This window comes from Entelurus aequoreus, linkage group LG15, assembly GCF_033978785.1.
Source record: "Entelurus aequoreus isolate RoL-2023_Sb linkage group LG15, RoL_Eaeq_v1.1, whole genome shotgun sequence".
Taxonomy (NCBI): domain Eukaryota; kingdom Metazoa; phylum Chordata; class Actinopteri; order Syngnathiformes; family Syngnathidae; genus Entelurus; species Entelurus aequoreus.
The window spans coordinates 36,161,077-36,178,858 of record NC_084745.1 but is presented as its reverse complement, the minus strand read 5'-3'; the positions used below and the strand labels follow the sequence as shown (position 1 = coordinate 36,178,858).

Here is a 17,782-nt window from a genome sequence, read left to right as displayed (position 1 = left end):
GGAAACGTTGGACCAGTAGCGACATAATGTTTTATGCAGCGTTTAAGTTGTGGTTAATTAAGCAGCAAAAAAACATCAGGGGATTTCACAAACACCTTTATTACGTGTCTCTAAAAGGACCATCAACATTTGCAAAATATGGGAAATCTACTGGGAAAATTGGTAAAACTATGGGATTTCTTTTCTTCACAATAACTCGAATTACTCAATTTTATAGCAGTTTATGGATTAAGTTTCCTTGTGAAGAACCCTAAATTATTGTGAACATTAAATAAAAAAAATTCTGGGCTCCTTCACGTAGCTTATAGTTGAGACATTTTTCAAGCTGGCCGACATAATTTCTTTCTGAATGTTACAGAAAGTTAAAGTACCAATGATTGTCACACACGTTAGGTGTGGTGAAATTAACCTCTGCTTTAGACCCATCACCCTTGAGCACCCCCTGGGAGGTGAGGGTAGCAGTGAGCAGCAGCGGTGGCCGCACCCGGGAATTATTTTACCATACCATACCATACCAACTTTATTTATAAAGCCCTTTAAAAACAACCACAGTTGAAAAACAAAGGGCTGTACACCACAAAGAAATAAAGGCAAAGGACAGACTAAAAAATAAAATTTAAAACAGAAGTAAAATACACATTAAAAAAGCAAATACAAAATTACCCTAAGAACAATTTTGTTAGATAAAAAGCAGTTAAAAAAGTTAAAAGTTAAAAACAGTTTAAAGTCTCATGCTGGGTTAAAAGCCAGTGAATAAAAATGGGTTTTAAGAAGGGTCTTAAAAATAGCCAAAGAAGGGGCCTGTCTCACATGAAGTGGAAGATCATTCCAGAGTTTGGGGCCCGCAACAGAGAAGGCTCTGTCCCCCCTGAGCTTACGCTTGGATTTGGGTACCTCCAGGATCAGCTGATCAGCTGACCTGAGGGACCGGGTGGGGGCATAGAGGTGGAGCAGCTCAGAGAGGTAAGGTGGGGCAAGACCATGTAAGGATTTAAAAACAAGTAAGATAATTTTAAAATGGACTCTAAAAGACACAGGCAGCCAGTGGAGGGAGGCTAAAACAGGAGTAATGTGCTCTCTTTTTCTTGTGTTTGTTAAAAGTCGGGCAGCTGCATTTTGGACCAGCTGCAGACGTGAGAGGGAGGACTGACTAATTCGAAAATATAAAGCGTTACAGTAATCCAGCCGAGATGTAATAAAGGCATGGATTACTGTCTCAAACTGTTGCCTAGAAAGAAGGTTTTTAACCTTAGCCAGCTGACGTAAATAAAAAAAAGCTGGCTTTCACCACTGTGCCAATCTGACGGTCCAATTTAAAATCACTGTCAATACGAAAACCCAGGTTGATGATCATGGGCTTAACGTACAAAGCCAAGGGGCCAAAGTCAACAGGGGGAAGCTCACAGGTACGACTAGGTCCAAACACTATTACTTCTGTCTTCTTTTCATTGAAGTTTAAGAAGTTTAGGGCCATCCAGGCCTTGATGTCATCAAGACAAGCAAGTAATGGCTGTATTGAAGAGGCATGATTTTTCTTTCACGGAAAATAAATTTGTGTGTCATCAGCGTAACAATGAAAACAAATACCATGCTTTCTTAGGATTGAGCCCAGGGGAAGTAAATAAATAGAAAAGAGCAGTGGTCCTAAAACTGAGCCCTGTGGGACCCCACATGTTAAGGGAGCAACAGAAGATTCAGAACCAGCAACATTTACAGAGAAGGTCCTGTTAGTCAAATATGACTTCAGCCAACTCAGGGCAGTACCACAGATGCCCACTTGATGTTGTAGGCGGCTAATTAAAATATTATGGTCCACCGTATCAAATTTTAGTGATTTAACCCCCAATTCCAACCTTTGATGCTGAGTGTCAAGCAGGGAGGTAATGGGTCCCATTTCTATAGTCTTTGGTATGACTCGGCCGGGGTTTGACCTACCGACCTACCGATCTCAGGGCGGACACTCTAACCACAAGGCCACTGAGCAGGCAGAGGAAAATGTGTGAGCGGCTGCCTGTTCTTCTTTACTTATATAATAAGTCTCTTATTTGTCAAGATATTCACACAAAGTTTGGATTTTGGCAGAGAGACAAACAAAACGGGACCGGGAAGACGTCGAGAAAGAAGGACAAAAAGTGGATTTTCAGGCAACACTTCAAGTTTTGACAGGTAAGCAGAGGAGATGTTCTGTAGGCAACCAACACTGCTTGAATGAGCGCCACAGGGAAAGCAGACCGGAGAAGAATTCTCACAAGAACTCAAATAAATGCCCTGTCTGATATCAAAACATATTTGGGGAGAATTATTGGTAATGAAAGTAATTTTTTTTCCTAAATGAATTAAAAAATACAATTCACTAACTTTTCTTATGCAGGGCAAAAGGGCTTGAACAATCCTTCTTAGTATCTACTTCACTCATTTTAAATACTAGTATTGTATCTGCTGATGTAATTCTTTTTATTTAAAAAAAGAAAAGAAAAGGCAGATACTGGTATACGTTAAAATGCCAAATATCGACGCGGATAGTCGGTCGAGCTGTAGTTTTTTTGGGTACGTCCAATAAATCCAGGTAATTGCAAAGCGAGCTGCTTTAGAACAATTTGTCTCATACTACTACCAAATAAACAAGATGCAAGTGATATTGAATATCTGTATGGATGATACCTTATTTTGGAGGATTTCCACATAGCTTTGAAGCTGCTGGGTGACATCTGCCTGTATCACACACTCGCCAGGAAACCTCCACTGACTTATCAGACCTGACTGGGCCGCCAGTTCCTGTGGCAGCTTGTTCAAGACACAACACATAATTTTTTTTTATCACACAACAGTTGTGTAACAACAGTACGACTTTTCCAAAAAGTTCCAAAAATGCACAAAACAAGGCACGAGAGTTCATCTGTTAACGAATGACAAAAGATTAAAGGATCAAGTGTAAAACGTCAAACTTTTACTGTAAGTGGTTAATGTGGAGCAAAGCCACAGTAATGTTTTGCCATGTCTAACAGGGCAGGGAGGTGGTGTTACCATGGCGACGTCGTCCTCCAGCAGCCATGTCGGCACCTGAGCACTCTGGGAGAGCGCCTGGAACAAGGTGGCCCTCAGGGCGCAGTAGTTGTCCCCCCGAATTTGGCGCACACTGACAAAGCGCTGAGACATCTCCTTGTAACCCTGCGGCAGGGGCGCACACACACACGGGAAGTCTGCAACAACGTAGCAACACAATTACCTCAACAATAACACAAGCTGCAGGAACACACCTTTCTGATGAGCGCACTCTTGGCAGTGTGACCTTGCCACTCTCGCTCGCTGTACGACAGGATGTCCACAGGTGGGCCCAAACTGCATCGGGCCTTCACTTTGGGAAAGGACACAAACGCTATCATTTCTATCCTGTTCTGTCTCCCTGTAATGTTTGTCTGCTCTTGAATAGGATTGTGCTGAGAATCTTAATTTCCCCTCAGGGATTATTAAAGTATTTCTGTTTCTGATTCTTTCAACACAACTATCGCTATGGTTTTTTGGAGTGAAAAGGTAACATAGTATTTAATTTTTTTTTTGTACTTCACTTGATGAAATTCTCATCCTATCTACTGTGAACTTTCATTAGGAAGAACCAAACTGATGTTGACTGGTGTCCAATCAAAGATGCTTTTGGTAATTTGTGATCACCACTATTTTTTTTTTTTACGTTACCAGTTACAATTCACAACCTCGTTTTTTTACTTTTGTAAGATCGGTGCATTCCCTGTTGCAAATCAGTCCTGAGAACCCTAATGATTTTGAGTGGTGTTCAATCCAGGGTGTTTAAGCAAATTTGGGGATTCATTTTAGCATTTCTTAGTTGTAAATGACCAACTTTTAGGGATTGTTTTTTCATGTTAAAGTAAGAACGTAATAGATAAAAGGTGCACGATAAATGGTATTTAAGTGAATGTGTGTCAGGTATTTGGGGTCAGTAAGTTCTATTTCATATTGCAACTTGTTATTTTCCTACAAAATCAGTGTGTGTGTTGATTGGGTGGTATCAGACAGAAGGTAGAGGAGGTATGTGGGAACTCACATGTGCGTTCTAAGAGTGGTGCTGAGAGCATGTTGTTATTGTGCGATGCTGGCTGATCATCCGCTCCACCGTACAAGTCTTTTTCTTTACTGCAATGACCCAAAAACAAAACTAGAACCAACTCAGGTCAGAGACGTCATCTTTAAAGTATCCCCATGGGCTCACACACCTGCTACTTAAACCGTCTTCAGTCCTACTGACGTGCTCTACAACCCCCTCTGGATCATTTTCTTCATCTTCCTCCTCAATCTCAATATTTGTCTGATCCTCCACATGATCATTCTGCACATATTCCGCTTTCATTTTCTCCTCAGCCTCTGAAAGTTTTGGACACTCCCCGTCTTGCAGCTGATCCACAGCATGCTGGGAGATGTTCTCTGAGGAGACTTCTTCTTCTTCTTGACTGCAGAGAGGAAACATGATGTTTACTTTTACTGCAGTGAATAATCATCACGTGTCCACAACAACCATGGGGGAGTCTGTCACAAACTGTGTTGCGCTTCTGCCCCCTAGTGGTCAGAGTGAGAACTAACACAAGATGATGTTTGTTTTTTATGTCCAAACCCGCTGACCTGTGGCTGGCATCTTCTAGCGCTGTGGTCAGAGGCTCCTCAGCAGCTGCAGGAAGTGCAGGGCGTCTCTCTTGGCCAACGTGGTTCACTTCTTTGGACTTGTACTCTGAAGCATCAGAACCGTTGAAGTCTTTTCCATCCTGGCCCTCCATGAGGGCTGCAGGGCTTTGATCTTCTGGATCCTCACTCACTAAACTAGGCGCAGCACGGAATGAAAAACACAGACAATGTTCAGCTAGTTTCTAATCTGAACAAATTACAACCTGATCAGATCACATTTCAATTCATCTCATTCAATTCAAACAAGGGCTGCAAATAACTATTTTGACAGTCAACTAATCATCGACTATTTTAACGATTAGTTGACTTATCGAATTATAAAGCAGACACAAATTAAGTGGCTCTAATTTAGCCATCGACTTTTAAATTCAGCTTGAGGTATATTTTAGGCACCTGCTTACTAACAACAAAAATGACTAATTAATTCATAAATGTTTATTTATACTGTAATTATGTTGCTCGACTGGCTATTACAAAAAAATATACTGTTAAACCTGTGTCCATTTAAACGCAAGGCCAGTCAAAGTGCTAAAAAAAAAGGACCGTTAAAATAGCAGCAAAAACAACAAACAATAAAACACCAAAACTATCTAACTTGCTCAAAAATAAACAAGCATTTTGTGATGTGTTTGAAAAGCTGAACACAGGTATAATATTGGTTATTAACGCCTAGCATTGTTATCAATAACATAGACTTCATCCATCCATCGATTTTCTACAACTTGTCCCTCTTGGGGTTGCAGCTCACACTTTTACATATTTTCACCAGCGATGTTGTCTCGTCCCAAATTTGTTTTGCCGGTGACACATTTTATTGTCGACAATGTCCACGAAACTTTGCACCCCTAATTCAACACAATTCAAGATCCACCTTTCAACTTATTTATGAATTAATACATACTCGAACAAGCTATCTTATCTATGATTCCTAGTTTATTCTTAATAATTATTTTAATTTGTCATCACCTGCTTTATCCTAAAAATGGTAATATTGTGCTAAAAATACTGTAGGTAACGGGCAACATTAAAACACACCAATCTAGGAATTTCAGGAAGGCAATACATTTTAATGCAATGTGTTTTTATTTATTTACTTTTTTATTTCCTCTCAATTATATAAATAATTTCTATTTACATAGCAAATGCTGTATCTTAAAACTGGTTTTGTATTTCTATTTTTTTCATTTTTAAAATGTAGATTTTTTTGCAGCTTTCCTTGGGTTAGCTTTTTTTGGCAAGTGAAATGTCTTCTTCTGAATCACTGAAGTACCACACAATTGATGCCAAGTTTGTAGATAATAAATCTCTCCCCCACCCTTTGTCCCACCTGTTCTAAAATAAGCTTTTATTTGGTTTGGTTTGTTGTCTTTGTTTTTACATTCCATTTGCACTACTGGATCTCAATTTATTCTATTTTGCCATTTTATAAATGATAAATGATAAATGGGTTGTACTTGTATAGCGCTTTTCTACCTTCAAGGTACTCAAAGCGCTTTGACAGTATTTCCACATTTACCCATTGACACACACATTCACACACTGATGGCGGGAGCTGCCATGCAAGGCGCTACCAGCAGCCATCAGAGGCAAAGGGTGAAGTGTCTTGCCCAAGGACACAACGGACGTGACTAGGAAGGTAGAAGGTGGGAATTGAACCCCAGTAACCAGCAATACTCCGATTGCTGGCACAGCCACTCTACCAACTTCGCCACGCCGTTATCTATTCTATTTACAACTTATTCGTATTGACCTAAGCTATTTATAACCTAGTAGGTTAATAATAGTAGGTTAAACCTACTATTATTATATCATCTTCTATTTAAAATATTATATACAAAGTTCTTGTAGTACTCATTGGGCTAAATCTGGGACCTCGGGTACTAAATTCCATGCCATCTCATGTGTCCCATGTGAGCTGGTGTGACAATAAAGTTCCTTGAATTCTTGTTTACAATGAACCCAGGTAAAGTTTACAGCCGTTTACAGCAGGGGTTCTGAACCTTTTATATCTCTGGGCCCTTTTTTCCCACCACTGAGGGGTCTGGGGCCCACTTGAATATTAAAACTGAATTAGTAATCTTCACTTGATTTTAATCCTATCTAACATACTTACAGTTTACAATCTTGTCAAATAATATGAAACCATGTGTTCATCACAAAGATTATTATTTGCAGTATATACCACATAAACCTTAGACTTAAGTTAAGCTGATTAGAAAAATAAGTACTAAATACATATACTGCATTAAAAGAGACTCAAATAACTAACAAAAAATACATTTAATAAAATGAAGTTGTGCTAAAATAAACACAATTAATAATGAATATGTTAAAGTAAACTGTCAATAAAATACATGTGCAAATGAAAATATAGCTTCACCACTTTAATGATATTTTTTGCGCTTAAGAAACTACTCTATGACATTAGCTCCAGACTTCTTTTGTTTGTTTGAGATTCTCATTGCTGCCACAAGCGGTGGTAAAAGTGCATTACAACTGAGTACTGCTGCGGCCTCCATGAGGCCCACAGCTGAGAAACAGATATTTTTGACGACCCTCTGGGGCCCGGACCAATAGTTAATAAACAATGGTTTATTGCACGAGCAGGAGAAAAGGAGCGCTTGATTTGCTCATCCTAACCCACTTACAGCAAAGTGCGGTTAATCTCGCCTCACTGGAGGTTTTTTTGTTATTTAATCAGAGCTATTTTTAATGTTATCAGATATACCGATAATTATCTGTCTGATATTTATTGTGCACCCCTGCTCTTTTATCCTAGATGCCTACTATTTTTTTTTATTATATAAAAATAAAAAGCTGACAAAATTTGGAGTTACATATTTTTCAGTGGCGTGCTATCATATATGTATTTCTTAATAATAGAAAATAATTAAATAAAAGGTATTAAAATGTACTTAATTCCATGCTAATCAGTAATTATGTTTAAGGATGAAAGTAAGACGTTTTTCTACTTAATAGTGTTGTCACCTGACTCACCAAGTTGACTCGGTTTTGATCTCTTGATGTGCCGTAGAGACGGTTGACTCCTGAGTGTCGGACAAAGCATCCTCATTTGTGCAAAGCTCCATGGCGAGGGTGCAGCCATTGGCCACAATGGCGCGGCGATCATCATCATCATCATCGTCGTCATGGTGACAAATTGATGTGTTTTTACAAGGAGAGTTTTGGTCTTCCTCTGTTTTTTGTGCACCACTATCTTGCATTTCAACCTCATTGGAGGCAGGAGGCTGCTCCACAGCTCCTGCAGGTGAATCTTCGGAGTCTGCACTTTTGGCATGAGTCGCCATATTTTCTTCTCTGGTGGCGTCTTCAGCAGCTTTGTTTGGACAAAGCCTCGACGTGTGCATAGCTTCCCTCTGCAAGGACCCGTTTTCTTGAGCGAAGATCGGCTCCGGCCCACCGACGTCAGGGAGCAGCTTCACTTGTACGCCGCCATCGTCACCGCCTCCCTCGTTTAGTATGGCGTCGACTGTTGTCTTCCTAGGGGTTGCAACACAGACAACACCTCAACTAAACACTTTACTCAACATCAAAGCAAATCTCCTTGGTAGAGGTAATAAACGTGGTCGTTGTTCCCTTGTGTGCCTGCAGAGGCCGCTTTTCATGAAAGCTCAGTTTTGATAATCACCTCATATCTTCATCTCCTTGAGGGCCGCAAGTTCCCACCACAGCTGTGTCCCCAGTGGCCGCCGCGGCCTTGGCGTCATCTTTGAGTAGACTGCTTCTTTCCTCTACACTGCCACAGGGACTCTCAGGGCGACAGCAGCTGAGCCCCATCTGCGTGCTCCACGAAGGAGGTGGGACAGGGGGCCCCACGGGTCACCTCTGGTCCTGAGGAAGGTTAGAAGGTTTTACAAGACCATGGTGAGGAGGGTCAAATTAAGGATGAAACTTGGAAAGATCCATCCATCCATCCATTTTCTACCGCTTATTCCCTTCGGGGTCGTGGGGAAAGATATTTCAGTGAATAAAATAAGCCTGAGTGAAAATGTTACTGTTTTGTGCCGTTTAGTTTTTCTTTAAGCCATTTTGGCTGCGTTAAACAAACAAATGTCTAATAAAATTAGCCTAAAATGGAAAAAAGGCACACAAATAGCGATACATTTGTTTCTCGTAATGAGAAATGTCCTACTGAAAATTAAATGAATGTTATACATAAACTAACACAATTCTGTATGTCAAAATTCCGGCTTTTAATTTAATGTATTTATTCGTGTCCACAAGATTCTCTTTCACATTCAAAGCATCTGCAAAATTTCACAGTCTGTGACGGTTTTTTGCATGTTACTTACATGACATCTTTATTTAAGCGGGCATGCTGCAAATTTTGACATTGTGTATTATGAAGGCAGGGCCGATAAAACAATATCAATATATATTGCGATAAACACATAATCAATATCAATAAAAAATGGGTTTGATAAACTTTTGATTTATATATTTTGGGGGGGGGGGGGCAGGGCAGAAGAAACCAGAAAGAATGAAGCATGGTTGGTTGCATGAACAAAGGCCCTCACGGTATGGTAACCGAGCAAAACAGGAAGTGATCAGTGAGCAATGAGAGGGACACGTTTAACAGCCAATCATGTAACAGTATCAATCATCATTCTTTGTTGCACCATCTTGCTGTTGATTCTCTGCATGGAGTGAGATGAGAAACTAAAATGAGTGCTGCAGACAGTGAATAAATTGTTGATAAAACAGAAAAAGTCAGCTCAACAGTAGGGCAGTTTTTTGGATTTTTTTCAAACAGACCGCAGTTCTTTGCTGAGCTCATTTTTACTTTTTAGCCCTCATCCGCTCCCTATTCGGATGTACGGAAACAACAGGTAGGAATTCAAGTGCCAGACTGTATCAATAAAATAAATAACAAAATATAACAAATCTGTTACTTTCAAATAATAAATTGTTCCAATAATATTTAAATAAAAATTACTGCAAAACATTAATTAATTTCCATCCTTAAATAACAGACCAAATTAAATGTTACACAGACCACGTGACTTTTTGGCAGTAAACCTGCAAATAATTGTTCTTCTCAGTTCTCTCTGTTTACATTTCCACACTTTGCGCTATTTGTTACACTTAATTAAGCATTTCTTACATATTCCTTATTTTTGCGCAGAGGTTATTTTGAAGTGTTTATTGTGATTTTAGAATTTTGTTCATATTGATTAAGTGTTTTCCATGGTTGTGTTGACATTTCCTTTATTTTCTGCCTTGATAGCTGAGGGAATTATAATCAGAGGAAGGTTACATTTGAAATATTTTTCTCCTGGTCCATATTTTCCAAAGGTCATTAAAAATATCAATAATAATAAATATTGACCAATATAGAAAAACGTATATCGCAATACAGTTTTCAGCCATATCACACAGCCCTAAAACTAAAACAATCCTGTATGTCAAAATTCCAATTTGCGCGATCGGCTTTCAATTGAATTGTTTTATATTTGTCCACAAGATGGCGCTTCTCCTTCCCAATTAAAGCATGCAGCAAAAATTTCACAGCTTGTGATCAACGTTCCTTTTAAGGTGCGCGACTGCGTAGGGATGATGTTTGATAAGAAATTATCGAGTCTGAGCCCATTATCGAATCCTCTTATCGAACCGATTCCTTATTTGATATCCATATTTGATAGTATTTGATAGTATATATTTGTATCATAAATCAATTTAAGTGGACCCTGACTTAAACAAGGTGAAAAACTTATTCGGGTGTTACCATTTAGTGGTCAAATGTATGGAATATGTACTTCACTGTGCAATCTACTAATAAAAGTTTCAATCAATCAATCAATCAATCGATTCTCTTATCGAATCCAGATAGGTTCTTGTATGTGGAAAAAAACACACAATGTTTGGTTTAACAAAAGCTCAGTTTTATTTTATAAGAATCAAATAAAATAAATAAATAAATATTGACTGTTGTTGCCCCACTAAAAAAAGAAAAAAAATATTGACTGTTTTTACCCAAAGTATATTAAGTGGGATTTTTTAGAAAAACAAATATATACAGTAACACAAAAACAACCTGTCTCTGTGATCACTATAGGTGTATAAATAATAATATAGTGTTAAATAAAATCAGTCTCTTGGGCACAAAACTGAAAATAATACAGCTCTCCAAAAAGTGCACTTCTGCTGCTATTGGAACATACTAACTACACACACTATGACACTAAGAATGCCACAGTCATCAATCAACAATTCTTCTTCCAAAAAATTAGCATGTCTGCTTTTTCAGGATCAAGTCTGACCCGCTCTTCGCTAATCGTGTCGCCAACGGTGGAAAAAACACATTCACTTGGCGTGGAACTAGCTTGGACCCACAGATAGGTTTGACAACATCCTCCTCCAGTCTGTATCTAAACCTTCTTGGGTCCATCAGTGTGGCCTCCTCCAGGAATGACTGCACGTCCTTGTCCTGGAGGGAAAATGAGGGACAGAAACAACATAGAATTAGGGGGGAAATTAGCTGATTGTGAAGACTAGGGTGTCTATTATTAAGTCTTTAGCATTAGTATGTGGAATTAAATGATGGAATGTATTAAGTAATGCTGCGATGAGGTGGCGACTTGTCCAGGGTGTACCCCGCCTTCCGCCCGATTGTAGCTGAGATAGGCTCCAGCGCCCCCGTGACCCCGAAGGGAATAAGCGGTAGAAAATGGATGGATGGATGTATTAAGTAATGAAGTTAAGCATTGTACTGATATGATACATGTTAAGAGGTTGTTCAAATTAATAGTGCTTACAAAGTACAAAGAAGAATTATGAGAAATACTTTCAACCTTATTGAAAATAATATATTTTTCATCTCAGTATATTAATAATGACTGAATTAATTAATTACATATTACAAAACTGTTGTATATACTAATTCACAGATGTTATTTTATTATAAAAAGGTCAGTAAATGATGTATATATTTGTAAACGCTCTGAAGTGGGAAAGGGGTAGGATTAAATAAGCTTTACTTCTTCCTACTCCTTTTCGGACATGATGTAAAGTGAAATGATATGAAACTGTGATGTGTTACACTGTAAGTGTGTTCATGTACGAAATAAACTAAAGAAAGAAAGAAAGCACTAGCTTATTAGACAGACCTGCAAACTCTGGAGTGGTGTAGGCTACAAGATAACGTTAACGTTATCAGACACATACAAAAAGGCTAACGTTAACGTTACCGTTAGCCACTGACTATGCTTAGGTAACGTTAGCCTAGCTAACATTACTGCAGTCCTGGTTGACATAAGAGGTAACGTTATTTTAGCCTAAAGGCTACAAGTGAGCAAATATGGAAATTAACCGGCAACAGTTAACGTTAGTTACTCACCGCCACTATCACTGGAGGGCGTGCGTCGTCATCTCTGTCGCTGCTTCTCCATGTGTCGAAGGCACGACACGGTTCTCGAACGTTCAGGTTATGTACAGCCTGAACATGTTTCAACATGCTTGTTGTACTTCCCCCCTTACATGAGAGCGAAGCCTGGCAATAATTGCATATTGCCGTTTCCTGGTCGTATTTTTTTGTAAAATGAAGCCATGCCTTGAGGCGTTTTTTCCGGTTCATTATTTTTGCTACTTTCTGTATCTGCCGCATAATGACTGAGCTACGTCATTTCCTGTGACGTCCCACAGGGCTTTTCCTGTGAGACGGGATTCGTTTCCAGGGATTCGAATAAAGAACCAACTCTTTTTCTTTACTATAGTGGCCTCGATTACGGTAACCGGTTCTCAAAAAGGGATTCGAGTCCATGGAATCGTTTTTTTTTCTTATCGAACAACCGGGAGAACCGGTTTCGAACATCATCCCTACGCCTGCGCAATTGCACACTGCTGACACGTCCTCTGCGCACTGCCGACACGTCCTCTGCGCACAGCAAATCTATGCCGCGTACAAAATCAAATCCCACTGTTAACAAAATAAACACAATTTGTTTTGTATGATTTTGCAATGCAACCGTGATAGCAGGTGACAAAAGGCGGCCACAACAGATAAAACAATGTTTGTCAACACTGTTAACCTATTGTAACGTCTGTCGAGACGCTTTAAGGAGGACAGGAATTCCATCTATCCCTTTTAATTAGAGAAATTGTTTGTCGGCCATAACTACACCAAAACATTTTTTAAAAACTTCTATCTAGTAAAACTGGTCATTGTCTACCTTACAAACCAAGCCAAACGCAACTCTTTGTCATCTGTTATATCAACAGCAGCCGCTACAATCATGTCAATTAGCCACTGATGCGTTTATGGCCACACAAAAAGTTGGACAACCCCAACACTACACGTTAAGTGTAAATTCCAGGTCGTTACACTATGATTCCTCAATCAGATGTGTGCTTATTCTACTGTAATTTATTAAGAATGTACATTTTTGGATATTAACCATGAAATGATGTTAGTAGATTACAGAATTGCTACTAGAAATATTTATTTTACAGACAGAAAGTTATAGGAATGTACACTTCATCTCATGCAACATGTGAATGTTTTAAGGGGAACTAAATGTGATCTCTGAAAGGGGTACACAATCTTTCCAAAGCAGGACCCCCACCCAGGCATAAAACACTATAGTACATAGCTTATAAAAAAAACAATATTTAAGTGGGCCAAATCACTTATATTAGAAAATAATTTTATGAAAATGACTACTGTCACTTGATTATAATAATAAAACATTTAAATTTTTATGTCAGGTTTGAGACAGATGCACTGCTGGTATCAGTATGCACTTCTGTTTTCCACAGAAGGCTCAGGGTGTTTTTGCGTTTGCTTGCACACATGAAAATTTAGAGGGAACATTGCTTGTGACTGTTTTTTGCAGGTACTTACATCATTGGTCTCCAACCACCGGTCCGGGGACCGGTACCGGTCTGTGATCCATTTGCTACCGGGCCGCACTAGAGATGCGCGGTTTGCGGACACAACCGCGGAGTCCGCGGATAATCCGCGGGTCGGGCGGATGCATGACGAAAAAAATAGATTTTAAATAGATTCGGGCGGGTGGCGGTTGAACCAATTCGAAAATAAATATACATAGTTAAATGTATAAAAAGAATCCTATGCGTCCCAGCAACAAGTGCCGCAAGTGAGCGCTCCTTCAGCGCAGCAGGGCGCATTTTAGAGGGCAGGCGCTCTCGCCTGAATCCTGTAGATGCCATTTTATTCCAGTGTTATGAGAGTAGCGTATGTGTGGCCCTTTAACAGGTGACAGCATGTGAGGTGAGTGACGTCAGTGAGTGTGTGGGCGAGAGAAGAGAGGGAACGGTAGCGTGAGTGCGGGCGGGGACTAGTTTGTTTTGTTTTGTGTTGGATTGGCTGTGTGCAAGCAATCAATAAAGCAAGAGTTGCAACTAATCGCCGGACTCATCATTCACCCTAAAGTCGTCCGCTGTGGAGACCCACTGCCGAGCATACATCGGCCCTGGAGAACTGTCTCCCCTGCGCTCTTCGACTACGGTCTGGGAGCAAGAAGCAGGAAAGGTGCAACACCTGCATAGTGCTAACAAAAAAAAAGTAAGTAGACATACGGTTGGATACGTTAAAACGAATTAGTCTACGTTACCTAGGCTATACCAAATAAGTCCATGTCTAACCTATATTGAGTTCGGTCAGCTGAATAATTTTGATGGTTACGTGTTGTTTGGGCGCACTACAATGCAAAGGAATTAAGGCAATTGCGTTGTTTATTGTGTTTTTTTTCTATTCGAGATATACTACTGTGTGTTAATTATTTGGCCTCGCTTTCAAGTGAAGCGCATCTCCGATTGGCTACAATGTAAGGCTATTTAGCCTGCTTTGTTTGTCGCGACAGTCTATTTTCATTATAATTCAATTATTATTATTTATTTAATTTATTTTTGTTTAAATAGGGATGACATACATATGTTATTGTATAATTTAAGTTTGTGCGCGTGATTGACAGCCTAAGGCTTATGAGGCACATTTTTTATTTATTTTTTTATTTCAACTTAAAAACGTATGAGCCTATGCCTATGCCTACAACATAGGCTATGTGTTTATCTTTATTTTCCTGCCTGTCGTTGACAATGGAGATTGTCTGATATTTTGTCATGGCTGCAGATCAATCAATAAAAGGTTCATCTTTGTCGCGAAATTGTTCACTGTTTCACTGTGCACCCCGCCCTCGTCCCTATTTGAGCATTATAACGTTAACAAGTTAATATTCATTGAAATAAATTCAGAACATTTTTTTTACCTAACGAAAATATAGGCCTAGTCTTTTTAAAACATTTTTTTAACTTCTTAAAAGCATCGTTCTGCTTGCTGCAACTGCGCACACAAAGTGTGAGGAACGCACTCCTGATCGGAGGGCATTGGCAACAATAGTCAACACTTTCTTAATGGAAATGACAATATTATAATAATGATAAATAATATTATCACGCATTAATATCTCTTAGCCTCTAATGCGTGGCCAAGAGATATTCATGCGTGGCACGCATTGAATGTCTCTGCTGCATTGGATCAGTCTCCTGTCTTTAACAGGCAAAAGCATTCTAACCTCACTAATGCCTTGCATCGTCTATATTAGATATATAACAATGGGCCGGTGGCGGGTGGGTGTGGTTTTGATAAAATGTTGGTTCGGGTGGATGGCGGGTGGATGACGACTTTTGTGATGCGGTTGCGGATGAAATAATTGCCTATCTGCGCATCTCTAGGCCGCACAGAAACATTAATTTATAAACTACTGCTGTCCCACTAAACACATCAATAAGCTTGTTAATATATGTATATTACAACTCCTTTAATATAGTACATGGGACATGAACATATAAAATGTTAATGTGCCAGATCATGGCCAAAGGTTAATTTTTTCGTGCTCATTTTTTTGCTGATTTTATCTGCCACACGTAGAAAGCCGGTCCGTGAAAATAATGCATACATTAAACCGGTCCCTGGTGGAAAAAAAGTTGGGGAACCCTGACTTACATGACATCTTTATTCAAGTGGGCATGCTGCAAGTTTTGACATTTTGTATTATTTTCTTTCTGACTTCTTTAATAAAAATATAAAAATGGTTATAACTGGTGAGAAGCAATGAAAGTGTCAGTATTGGCCCAACTTATCCCCCAAAACGGTAACAATAGTTTTCAGAACTACACAAAATATATAAGCAGTTGAGAATGAATACAGCAGCAGTAATATATTACAACTATAAACAGTGAAACTCCAAAAATATATGTATAAAATAAATAATTTAGTGAGAAAAAATATGACACGTTTAGTAATAACACTGAAATGTTTTTTGAAATATACACAACTTTTCAGCCTTCAAAAAATACAAACTAGAAAAAAATATTGACCTCCAAATCAATTAAAATTTTGTAGCAGACACAGAAATTATATGATTCTGTACAGGCTATATGCATACTTAGGGTTGAAGTAGTTTAAATATATATATATATATATATATATATATATATATATATATATATATATATATATATATATATATATTTACAGTTGACATTTTTCGACATCAGGGTCTAAAGTAAGTATTGGGGTTAATCACTGTGCATCCGATTTGTACAATTCAGCAACATTGTAAAACCACATTCAAGCGTTATTAATAACCTAATAGGAAAAAAAACGTTTAGAGGGAACATTGCTTGTGATTGTTTTCTGCAGTTACTTACATGACATCTTTATTCAAGTGCACATGCTGCAAGTTTTGAGTCTGTGTATTGTTTTCTTTCTGACTTATTTAATAAAATATTAAACTTGTTTATAACTGTGAGTGTGTGTGTCAGTGAGTGAATTATATTTATATAGCGCCTTTCTCTAGTGACTCAAAGCGCTTTACATAGTGAAACCCAATATGATTTAGGGCTATATAAATAAACATTGATTGATTGATTGATTTAAACCAGTGTGGGTGGCACTGGGACCAGGTGGGTAAAGTGTCTTGCCCAAGGACACAACGGCAGTGACTAGGATGTCGGAAGCCGAAATCGAACCTGGAATCCTCAAGTTGCTGGCACGGCCACTCTACCAACCGAGCTATGCCGCCCGCAAACTGCTGAGAAGCAAACCCATTAGAGTCAATTTGTCAGTATTGGCCCAACTTATCCCCCAAAACTGTAACAATAGTTTTCAGAACTACACAAAATATATAAGCAGTTGAGAATTAATACAGCAGCAATAATATATTAGACTTAAACTTAGACCAACTTTAATGAGCCACACAGTAGTTCAGTTACAAAGGATGGAAAGTGTAAGGATTGAAAGGATAATGCAGGTCACATTACATATTACAACTGTAAGCAGTGACACTCCAAAAATAGACGTATAAAGTAAATAATTTAGTGACAAAAAAATATGACACGTTTAACAAACTAGTAATAACATTGAAGTGTTTTTTGAAATATACACAACTTTTTTAGCCTTCAAAAAATACATTATCTCGACCTCCCAAATCAATTGAAGTGTTGTAGCAGACACCGAAATGATTTGATTATGTACATATTATATGCATACTTAGGACTGAAGTAGTTTTAAAAAGATATATATATTTACAGCTGACATTTTATGACGTCAGGGTCTAAAGTAAGTATCGGGGTTAATTACTGTTCATCCAATTTGTACAAGTCAGCAACATTGTAACACCACAATCAAGCGTTATTAATAACCTAGTAGGAAAAATAAGACTAAAAAGAGACATACGATACCTGGGAAGACGAAGAAAGCTAACGAGCGTCCAACCATGAAGCACAGGTGTTTGTTTCGCTTGAGTTAGCTCGAGTTAGCTAGCAGGTAGCTAGCCTTCGTCAACTTAAAACCAGCAGTTTGGAGTAAGCGCCCCTCGCTAGAAGCACCATTGCCGCATTGATAGTCTTGTATACTCACACGAGTCACCGCCGTTAAGGTGGAAGGCTTTTTTTAAATTGGAAAAAAACAGTTTTGTTGGACGGTGTAGGAGGCGGAACATCTGTTGGTGTGAGCCCCTAGCATTATGGAGGGCAGGGTCACGGCTCCGGCTGCTCGTGTGACGTCATTGCGGGATGCGCCGAGTGGTGCTGCGTTCAAACATACCTC

General features: G+C 38.9%; 1 protein-coding gene across 2 annotated transcripts in view; it reads right to left on the bottom strand.

Moving 5' to 3' along the window:
* Positions 1-17,782, bottom strand: part of LOC133630082 (uncharacterized) — a 25,944-nt gene extending 8,162 nt beyond the window's left edge. Inside the window, exons 1-9 of one of the 2 annotated variants that reach the window (XM_062021358.1) lie at positions 17,594-17,782; positions 8,342-8,544; positions 7,690-8,193; positions 4,633-4,827; positions 4,230-4,463; positions 4,061-4,149; positions 3,258-3,355; positions 3,025-3,168; positions 2,662-2,784 (exon numbers count right to left, since the gene is read on the bottom strand). In XM_062021358.1, the coding sequence (XP_061877342.1) occupies positions 2,662-2,784; positions 3,025-3,168; positions 3,258-3,355; positions 4,061-4,149; positions 4,230-4,463; positions 4,633-4,827; positions 7,690-8,193; positions 8,342-8,490 (1,536 nt within the window). In that variant the 5' untranslated portion in view covers positions 8,491-8,544; positions 17,594-17,782. Of the gene's footprint in view, positions 1-2,661; positions 2,785-3,024; positions 3,169-3,257; positions 3,356-4,060; positions 4,150-4,229; positions 4,464-4,632; positions 4,828-7,689; positions 8,194-8,341; positions 8,545-17,415 lie in introns of both variants that reach the window. The other variant, XM_062021357.1, reaches the window with a different exon arrangement.